General features: G+C 41.2%; 1 protein-coding gene across 3 annotated transcripts in view; it reads left to right on the forward strand.

The window, feature by feature from the left end:
* CLIP1 (CAP-GLY domain containing linker protein 1) overlaps positions 1 to 11,204 on the forward strand; it is a 110,375-nt gene that overhangs the window by 56,164 nt on the left and 43,007 nt on the right. For all 3 annotated transcript variants that reach the window (XM_006865387.1, XM_006865386.1, XM_006865388.1), the window contains 3 exons: positions 5,113 to 5,269; positions 6,435 to 6,597; positions 6,695 to 6,910. In XM_006865387.1, the coding sequence (XP_006865449.1) occupies positions 5,113 to 5,269; positions 6,435 to 6,597; positions 6,695 to 6,910 (536 nt within the window). The remainder of the gene's footprint in view (positions 1 to 5,112; positions 5,270 to 6,434; positions 6,598 to 6,694; positions 6,911 to 11,204) is intronic.

The following is an 11,204-nucleotide window of genomic DNA, read 5'->3' on the forward strand; positions in this document are numbered from 1 at the left end:
TTCTCTCTGTCATCTCCAGGTCAACAGGAATCTATGGAACGTGGTTGAACTCAGCCCATTTCTTCATTGCTGCCTTTCCCCCTCTTCCACTCACCAGTAGACCAGTGTGGTTGCCAGCAATCTTATATGCCTGCTCATGTGTTCCCTTTGAGCTTCAATTTTAGAGGGGGGTTTGTCCTGAAGGGACTTGATTGCTTGACTTGATGGCTTCCTGGCAAATAACTTGCTTGTTCTTATAGTAGCCAGTCATACTGACATTTTTTAGTTCAGGTTTTTCCTGATGACCTTTCTTTGAAGATATTATCTTCTGTCATTCTAGTTGTTCCAGGCTGGTCTGCTTGTCCTTTCTAGTGGGAATGTCCCACTGCAGAAGGTTCTGGAGCTTCATCCATTTTGGAGGTGTTTCACAGATCATGTTATTCTTCAGCGTTGCAGAGTATTCCATTGTGTATATATACCAAAGTTTGTTTAAACATTCTTCTCTTGATGGACATTTAGGCTGTCTCCATCTTTTTGATGTGTCTGTTTTAGACAATATATGGAAGGATCTTGTTTTCTACTGGTGCGTTTAATCCATTGACATTCGGTATAATTATTTATGATGTTGTTGTTAAGTGCTGTTGAGTTGATCCCGACCCCTGGTGACCCTGAATAGGGTTTCCAAGGAGCAGCTGGTGAGCTTGAACCGCTGACCTTGCAGTTCAAACGACTTTGCAGTCTGATGCATTAGCCTACAGCACCACCCCAGGATTCCATAATTATTTATAGCTATGAATTAATTACTGTCATTTTGCTGTGGGTTTTTTGTGGTGTTGGTGGTTTGTTTATTCTGCATCATTTTCTGTGGTGAGTTCATTTTATTTGTGGGTTTTCTTTTTATTTTAATTTCTCTTATGTTAATGATTACTAAATCTTTCAATTTTCCTCTTATTTTTTTATCTGGATGTCTAGGTGTTTTAATTTTCTTGAGGTTACCCTGTAATTTATTCCTTTTTTTTTCCCTGTTTAAAACCGTGTATTTCATCTTGAAATCTACCTGACTTTCTTGCCATTGGAAGTTCTGTATCTACACTTTTTGTTTTGTAGTTGTATTTGAGGGACAGCTATCCTCGGTATACGATTCTCGGTCGGCAGTTTTTTTTCTTTTAGAGTTTTGTGTATGTCATCCTATTGCCTTCTTGCCTGCATGGTTTCTGCTGAGAAATCAAAACTTAGACTTACTGGTTCTCCTTTGTAGGCAACTTTTTGGTTTTCTTGAGCTGCTCTCAGGATTCTTACCTTGTGTTTGGATTTTGAAAGTTTGATTATGATACATCTTAGTGATTTTCTTTTGAGGGCTATCCTGTTTGAGTTTTATTCAGCTTTGTATATTCTTATCTTTTATGATGCTAGAGAAGTTTTCTTCCAACAACTATTTGACAATTTTCTCTGTGTTTTTATTGTCTTTTCCTGTTCTGGAATTCTGATCATTCATAAGCGATTCCTCTTCTTGGTGTCCCACATAACTCTTAGGCTTTCTTTGAATTTTTTTCAGTCTTTTTATCTGATTGTTCTTTTGTCATACTACTGTTGAGAGATTTATCTTCAACCTCACCAATTTGGGCTTCCATTGCCTCATATATACGCCTTTGCCCTTTCAATGTATTGTCTATTTCTGAAATCTTAGTATTAATCTTCTGGATTTCTAATTGCAAGTTTTGTACTGTTTAAAAATTTTCATTTATTTTGTCTATTTGTTCTTGTAATGGTTTCCTGAGTTCTTCTAAAGTTTTTTTTTTTTCTATATTTGTCTTGCTTTCATCGATCTTTTTTGTCAGTCCTTTAACTCAATATCATTCTTTTGAATTCTTTTTCAGTTAGTTCATTACCTTTTCTTCCTAAGAAACATTTACTGGCTCTACATCTTGGTTATTTATATGAGCCATTCTCTCTTGTTTCTTCATGTGAGCTAAAATGTCGTCTCTGCGGCATTGTGAGATGGCTATATTTGTACTTAACTGATGACTGTATGTTGATGTGTTCTTTGACTTTCACTGGCAGTCTCCTGTGAGTGTAGTTAGAGAATGGAAACACGTATATTGTTCTTGGTCACCATTCGTGTACCTCAGATTAGTGTGGCTTGACTGGTGTTAGCTACTGTCTACCTACTGTTGATCAGGTAGTACAGGAACTGGTATTGATTCTTGCCCAGTTGGTAGAGCTGCACAGGGACCAGTTGTGGCTGGGCTGTGTGAGTATGGTTCCTCTCTCCTGTCTCCAGGAAACAAAACAGAATAAACAATGGATTAGCCATGAAATGATAAAGTGATAAAGAGAAGAGGGAAAAACAGGCAGCAACCACAAAAAAAGGAACATAGCAACTGTAAAGACAAAAGAAGGGCAGGGAAATGAAGCTATAGAAGAGAAAAATAAGAGAGAAAGTAAAAGGAAGGAATAAAAAGACATTTAAGAACAACTAAAAAGAGAAAAGAGAGACAGGAAAATGGAACTATAAAAGAAAAAATAAGAAATAAAAGGAAGACATTTAATTTAGAAAAACCAGTGAGAGGGGAAATGGGAAGAAAGAGTTGTTGTTGCTGTTAAGTGCTGTTGAGTTGGTTCCAATGCTATATAGGGTTTCCAAGGAGCTGCTGGTGAGTTTGAACCTCCAGTCTTGTGGTTCAAACAGATATTATGGTTGAGTACATATCCTACAGTGCCACACCAGTGCTCTGAGAAAAAGAGTAGTAAAAAAAGATCAAAAGGGGGGGGAAAAAGAAGGGAAATGAGAAACAGAAAAAAAGAAGGAAAAACAAATGTAGAGCTAGAAAGGATAAAATTCAAGGGAAATGGAAAGAGAGGGAGTTGAAATAATAGACAAAAACAATGAAACAGCAAAAAGAAAAAAAAAAACAAAAACAAAAGTGTGAAAACAGTGCAGCTGTTGGACCTGGAGTGGAGAAAACTCTGGGGTGCTCTTGCAAGCCAAGGAGCTTATGAGGTGGGTTTGAGAGGGATGTGACAGAAGAGTTTCTGGTCCTACGTGGAGTTCTTTAGGCCATCTTGTTAGCTATGTTCTGGGCTCTAAATCTGGAAGTAGTTAATGGAGACCCTTGGTGGTGCTCTGGTGCTAATTTCAGTGTCTGTTAGGACCGCAGGGCAGCTGGGGACAGGGTGACTGATTAAATGCTGGTCTGGTGGCTCTGAGGGTTCAGAAGGTCCTCAACTGAGCCCACGTGAATCTAGGTACCAATTGGTACACCATATCAGAATAGCCGGCCCCTGCCTCGCACTTGCTTGGTTTCCAGCCACTCCAAACTCCCAGAGAGCAAGGGCTCTGCTGGGGTAGATGAGGGTGAGAGCTGGCCACATCACTGGTCACTACGGGAGTGTGGGCAGAAAGAAGGAATAGCACCTTTCCAGTCACCTGCATGACTCTGTTCTGCCAGACCAAAGTTGCCCTCAGAAAGTTCAAGATGGTCACGCTGCGTCAGTTTCCCTTCTCTCTGTCCTTGCTCAGCTTCTTCTACCAGCAAGCACCCAGTCGATGCCTCTAACCTTCCTCTGTGTTTGTTGTAGTTGGTCTTTGCTATCTTTGTTGTAGAGGTAATATAGTGTGTAGTGTGGCTGCCTAGTGTGCCATATGACCCAAAGTCTTCAAAAATACAATTTTAAAAATTGTTAATTATAAATATATATATATATACACACACACATATACATATACATTTGTTTTGATTGTAAATTGAGTGATAGTTTACATGGGAGAACATTAGCATTACATTCATCCTGTTGTATTTCATTTCATTGCAATGATTACAATACCCTCCATGCATCATGAAACAACCAGAGGGTACACCCTGCAAGCCTGGCCCCCAGCCATCAGCACCATCAGCACACAGCTCCTCTCCTTCTCTGGGTCTGGAGTCCCCAGCCGCTCCATCTGTCCACATCATCATCTCTGCCTCCATCTCTGGCGTCACTGCTTCTCTGGATAGGGTCCCACACTCCGCTTTTCTCCCTTGATGGTTCCAGGTCCTCCACTCTTGGACTGCAAAATCAACCACTCCTCTCCTTTTGCTATAAAACGTCTACCTTTATATTTGCAACTCTCACAGTCAGTCCTGATAGCACCTATTCAGTACTGAGCCACGAGAGTCTTATCCCCATCTCCTTTCACCAGCCCCATCCAGACAGGTTGGAAACCACTCAGTGGAGATTCTATCTTCCCCCGCACCTTCTGGAACTAGGCTCCCTCTTGAAAGCTTGTAATCCAGTCACTTCGTGCCTTTGTAGTCCCCTCCTGTTTTGGTAGCCAGTGTCTAAGTTGCCCATCCCTGTCAACCCTGTGTATCAAGGGGGTGGGAATGATCCTCGCTATAAAGATTCATTCCCTCTTTTGAGCTACTACATCTGTAAGTATAGGTCAAGTTCATCACATTGTAGCAGATTACTCCTTTTTCCTTATTCTAGTCGAGTTCTGATCATCAGCCATTGAAGCCAGGTCAAGTGGGTACTATCTGCAAGTATGGGTGTTCTTGTGCATCTCTCCTCACTTCACATCAGCTGATGCTTCACTCTCCACTCTAGTCCTCTGTGGTCATGTCCCTGTCCCTGTGCCCAGAAATCCCCAGGTCTTGCCATATTGCTGGCCAACCAGATCTCAACCTAGGTTGAGAGGAGTTTATTGAACATGGTTGAACTTAGCTCACAACTTCATTGCTATTTTCCCCCCACTTCCCCTCATCGGTAGACCAACATGGTCACCAGCAAGAGCATGTGCCTGTTACTGTATTCCCCTTGAGTCGCAGTCTTGGAAGGGGCTTTGCCCTGAGGGGACCCAACAGCTTGCCTTGATGGCTCCCGGGTAAACAACTTGCTTGTTCTTATAGTAATCAATCCGACTGCCATTGTTGTTTTGTATTTTTCCTGCCGGTCTTTCTTTCAAGAAGTATCTTCTGTTTTTCTGGCCACTTCAGGCTGGTCTGCTTGTCCTTTCAAGTGACAGTTTCCCACCTCTGAAGATTCTGGATGGGGATCAGGATTCCACCTATGGTCTTTAATTATAAATATTTTGTAATGAAAAGAAATTAAGGAGTGTCATTCTTCCCTCCCTCCCCAATATATATTCAGATATGGAGGCAAAATTCAGAGAAAGTGATGGCAGAGAAACGCAATTAATAAAGGCGAAGGAGAAATTAGAAAACGATATTACAGAGATGATGAGGATGTCGGGAGATAATTCTTCTCAGCTGACGAGAATGAACGATGAGTTACGTCTGAAAGAAAAGTATGTATGATTTTGCTCATAGTCGGGCCTACATTTAATTAGTCTCTGAGCAAGGTCTAGATGGGAGAGGAGCGCCGATATCCTTAGGGGTTACTATGGTTTAACATTTCTTGTTGCTTTTCCTTTCCTTATTGCCTCCATTTGCCCTTCTAAAAAAATTTTTTTAACCTATCCCACTATGTAGAACCCTTTTGATATCTTGCACTTAATAGACTACAGTATAATGTCAGCATAGCTTTTATATGAGGCAGGAAACCAGAAAATATAGGGGACTTTATTTATTGCAAAAATTGCTTTATTCCAATGATCTGGAATGAAACCTGCAACAGTTGTTCTGGTGCCTGTTCTGGTTTTTGTTCTGAGGTTCCCTTTGTTTTCATTGTTTTCCATTAATAGTAGTCCTACAAAAAAAAAAAATCATGTTTTATTTTGTAAGGGAAAACCTCTCAGAGGACATATGAGGACCATTGGAATTCTGATTCTGAAAGTATTAAAACTGACAAAGTTAATTGACCCTCACACAATGCAGAGAGTTACTGGGGGATGGGTGACTAGACCTTGGTTAGCAGAATTTGGTCAGACTAGCTGTGGGGCAGGTGTACCTACACAGGTGACTTTGGCAGAATATCTTTGAGAAGTTCCATTTTTGTAGGTGTAAAACCCAGAAGTCCCCTGCACCCAAGTATCCTCCCTGTTTCCTGATTCATTTCACACCCTTCATTAGGTGGCTGACCCATGTTCTCTGAACATCTTTGTTGACATTTTTATTGGGAATGTCAAGTCATTGTCATTTTCATATCTTTTGTTCTCGGAAGGCACTAGAATGAATTTTGATAATTAAATCTTCTAAAATTTTGTAATGTTGTGAAACTCAATTCCTTTCTTATGCTAACCTTTTCACTAAATTTTCATTGATATATACAATAAACCCTCATAATTTTAGTAGTTGTTACTCTATTCATGGATTTATAACTATCAAAGTCAAAAATTATTCTTAAGGGCAAGTCATATATTTTTTTTTTTTTGTATATTTCAGAGGTTAGTAATTTATGGTAACTTATAATAATTAACATAATTACTGTTGATAGCATATGTTTCAAGTATAAATCTAGTAGTTATAGCACATTTCTGAAAAACGTGACACCTTGTGTAAAACTGACTTTAGATATATAGAAGAATTACAGCAAAGACTTACCAAGGCAAACGATAATGCAGATGTTCTGCAGAAAAGTATTGGGGAAGTAACTCTTAAAGCTGAGCAGAGCCAACAAGAAGCAGCTAAAAAAAATGAAGAAAAGAAAGAGATGCAGATGAAATTGTTGGACCTGGTAAGCACAGAATGATTGGGACTTTTTGCCAGCAGGGGAGGCAGGGCAGTACAATCATGTTGGATGACTTCTCTCCCTTCACCTGGGGTTTCTGCAGGAAAAGAGGATGGAGGTGAGCCACAACCAATGTCAGGATTTGAAGGCCAGGTACGAGAAAGCCAGTTCTGAGACAAAAACCAAGCACGACGAGGCCCTGCAGGACCTCCAGAAGGTGCTGGCAGACACAGAGCGGAGGCTAAAAGCTGCGCAGGAGGATAACAGGGACCTGTTGCAGGAGATGGAGGAGCTGAGAAAACAAGCTGACAAAGCCAAAGTATGTTTGGGGAGGTTTGCTCTGGCTTTGACACAAGGCTGCAAAGGGGCTTAGAAAGAGCAGCAACCAGGATGAGGGTACCTAGCCTTTAGAAACCGTAACCTTTTAATTGCCTAACAGGATGATAAATTTCTTCTTGCTTCAAGCCCACAGTGCCATTCCTCCCCAGCAGTGGTGATGGGTACAGGTCTTCCCCCTGAATGTCTGTGTCGCCATCACCCCCTCTGCTGCTTGTTTTCCAACTGCCACAAAGACCCTTCCTCTGCTGAACTCTGTCTGTTATATGGAGACACATGCTCCTCTAACCCTGGCCCTCTTTGCTGCCGCCTTGCACCAGGGTTAGGAGATACTCGTTGCAAACAGGCGACAGGGAGAAGCCAAGTGAGGCCAGTGAGCAGAGAGACAGGTGCAGAGAGTGCCTAGTGAAGGAACAGAGGTAGAATTAGACTGAAGTACTCTCGAGAGGGTCGGAACCGACTCGATGGCACTTAACAACAACAACAACAACTCTCGAGAGGGGGCTTGGCTGTGCCCCCAGCAAGGTTCCTCTGAGCCTACTGACAAGGAAGCTGGCTTCAAAGGCAGTGAGGAAACCGTGTAACTCAAGCAGAGTGTGATTTCTTGAATTTCATTTTATGGCATCAGGGTTGCATCGGTGCTGATACACATTTGACTCAGGTGACTGGATGAAGTTCAGCCTTCCCATTGTAATTTACAATTTCTAGTGTTCGAGGAAAAATCAATACTATAATTCTTTTTAAGGTGTTAGAGAACTGTTTAGATAGGATATATAGGAGTCTGATAAATAGAAAATAGAGAAAAGCGTATGTAGGACTTGAAACAAATCCCATTTACAACCTTCGGTTAAGTAGACTATCACACACCACATACACACACACATAAAATAACTGCAGTTTGTGAACTGGCTCATATCTTTCACTGTCAGTTGATGAATAGATTCTGTATTTATTAGCAGACTTCTGCAAGGTATTAAATGCTTAACTTGGATTTTGAAAGCCCTACAGTACCTGTCACAGTTGCTACACTCTGTTAGTGCACTAGGAAAGCAGCCATAGACAGTAGACAGTATGTCTATGCGTTATCAGGACTAAATCAGTCTCAGACTAATGCAGTGGTTTTCATTCAACAAGTAAGACTCTGTAGTTAATTTGAAAAAGCAAGTGTTTCTTTTCTCTTTCTGCCCCTATTTTTGGTTTAAAAACAAAACAAAACACTTTTTGCAGTTCTTTGAATTGTGGTAGAAATGATGAGAATGTCAGGAAAGAATCTTATGACTTTATGTCACACTCAAGCTACTGTTTTATCTGATCCCTTTATCAATCAGGGATAATTTCACAAGTGGTCTTGAAGACAAAGGAAGCAAGTAGACATATAAGCTCTTTGCAAAGATAACCTTACAAATTTTATTATCCTTTTATGGGCTCTGTTCTTACCCTAGTTACCCAAATGGTGTTTTGATGAAGCTATTTTAAAACAAACAAACAAACAAAAAAAACCTTTATGATTTAGCTATTTGGGCTTGCATTTGTCTGCTTGATTTCATGTTCTGTTTCCATTCTTCCCATCTTTTGTTTCTGTAGTCGCTAACCTATTTGTTAACATCAGCCAAAAAAGAGATTGAACTAATGTCAGAAGAGCTGAGGGGTCTGAAATCAGAGAAGCAGCTTCTTGCTCAGGAGGGAAATGATTTAAAGTTAGAGAAAGGCTCACTTTTGTCAAAGCTGGTGGAGGTGGAGGCCAAAATTACTCTGCTTCAGGAAGACCAGCAGAAACTGTGGTCAGTAAATGAAGCTCTTAATTTAGAAAAGGAGAGAGGCTTAGAAGAAAAGCAGGAGGCTGAGAAGCTTTATCAGCAGGAACATCTCCATAAGGAAGCTCTGGCTGTTGAGAGAGATCAGTTGCTTAAAAATATCCATCTCGCACAGGAAGAACTCCTGAAGATCAATAGGGACAATGACTCTCTGCAAGCTTCCAAGGCAAGCATGCAGGTGCTTGTAGCAGAGCTTCAGTTTAGCCGAGAAACTCTGATGGCTACATCTGAGAAGGATCGGGAAGAGAAAACCCACTTGGAGGATCAGATCAACAGGCTTGCTGCCGAAAACCTTCTCTTGACTAAAGATAAGGATGAAATTATTCAGAAACTGCAAAGCTCTTATGAGGAATTAGTCAAAGATCAGAAAGCCCTGGTACAAGAGATTGAAGAGCTCACAGCTGAGAAAAAATCAACTTTAGAGAAACAGTCAAGCCTTGATACCACATGCCTGACCCTAAAGATAGAAAGAGACAATATCCTTCAGAACAACAAAGATCTACAGTTTGAGAAAGACATACTGCTTCAAAGTCAAGAGAAGTTGACCACCAACCTGGAGGCCACCCTCCAGGCCAAAGAGCTGCTAAGTACCGAGGCCAGAGAGCTACACACAAAGCTGGATAATGCCAGCAAAGACCTGAGGAAGGCTGAGCTGGAGACCTTGCAACTCCAGGCCACCAACACCAGCCTCACAAAGCTCCTGGAAGAAATTAAGACGAGCCGGGAGATCACAGACTCTGAGTGCATCCAACTTCTGCATGAGAAAGAAACCCTGGCCTCATCCGAGAGAAGGCTCTTGGCTGAAAAAGAAGAGCTTGCCGATGAAAATAGGATTCTCACTGAAAAGCTCAGCAAATGCTCAGAAGAGGTTTTCCATACTGAGCTGAGACTGAGCGAGAAGATCACCTACCTGACTTCTGAGAAGGAGATGGTATGTCAGAAAATGACCAAACTCAAGAAGCAGCATGAGAATCTTCTAAGAGAAAAATCTGCACTGGAAATGCAAAATGGAGATTTACTTGTAGAGAGAGAAAATTCCATCAAAGCCATTGGCGACCTTAAAAGGAAATATGATCAAGAGTCCGCGAGCAGAAGAATAATGGTGCATGAGAAGATGAACCTCCTCAGTAATCTGGATGCCCTGAAGAAGGAGCTTCAAGAAAGAAAAAAGGAAAACCAAGAACTAGCGGCCAGCAAGTGTGATCTCTCTTTGATGTTGAAAGAAGCTCAAGATGCTCAAAAGAATCTAGAAAAAGAGCACATTTGCATATTGCAAGCCAAGGACAGTTTAGATGCTGAACTTAAGAATTGTTATTCTGAAAACAACATTTTACTGAGGGATGGGCTGAACCTGCAAGGTGAGTGCCAGAAATTAAACAAGGACATCCGTGCAATGCAGCAGTCCTTGCTCCTGGAGAATGAAATCAGGGCGAAGGAAAATGAGTCATCCTTGTATGAAAACAACAAGCTCCACGGGAGAATCGTGCTCCTGGAGCAGGAGGTACAAGAGCTAACAGGGTGTACTAAGGAGCTCCAGTCTGAGAAGTTCGTGCTAATCCAAGAGAAAACCAAATTGGAGCAAAAAGTTGCAGAGATAATTAAGGAAAAGGAACTCTTGAGTGCAGAAACTGCTCGGCTTGCTGGTAACATTGAGACTCTGAAAAGTGATTTTGCCACCTTGTCCAAATCCAAGTTAGAGCTGCAAGAACTGCACAGCTGCCTCACCAAGATCCTGGAAGACCTGCGCCTCAACCATGAGGTGACCCTGGCTGAGCGAGCCAAGGTGGTTCAGAACAACAAGGACCTCCTGACTGAGAAGAGTGCATTGATGCTGGAGAAGGACGAGCTTCTGAAGGAGAAAGATAAATTGGCTGAGAGCTACTTTATCCTCCAAAAAGAGATTGGCCAGTTGGCCAAAACCAACAGCCACATCTCAGCCAACCTCCTAGAAGCCCAAAACGAAAACCGTACTTTGAGGAAAGACAAGAGCAAGCTTACTCTTAAAATTAGAGAACTCGAGACTCTTCAGGCATTTACGGTAAAGTGAGAGGTTTAAGTATCAAGTACCTGTTATGACTGACACTCGGCACTCATTTTAGTGGCTTAGGGGATTTTTCTTCATTTCTACATACATCCATTCATCCCATGAAGTCAGTTAACTTCTATGTCTCAAACTGTTTCTAACACCTGGAAAGGGCAGTTCTTTACGAAATGTCTAATTGCAACAGTCCCTACCTATTTGAAAGCATTTTGAACTGTGAATAAAAAGGATCTGTATTTTCATTTAAGGAGACGTTTTTGTGAGAAAGATGTAACCATAGTTCTTAAAAGACTTAGGAACAACCTAAAATGGGCAGGTAGCAGAATAGTAATTTTTATTTGACTTTGACTATTTTTATCCCTTTGGAGTTGGAAGATTGTAATGAAATCTTCATGGCTGATAATAGGTCATAATGCAGAATT

This window comes from Chrysochloris asiatica, unplaced genomic scaffold (genome assembly GCF_000296735.1).
Source record: "Chrysochloris asiatica unplaced genomic scaffold, ChrAsi1.0 scaffold00078, whole genome shotgun sequence".
Taxonomy (NCBI): Eukaryota; Metazoa; Chordata; class Mammalia; order Afrosoricida; family Chrysochloridae; genus Chrysochloris; species Chrysochloris asiatica.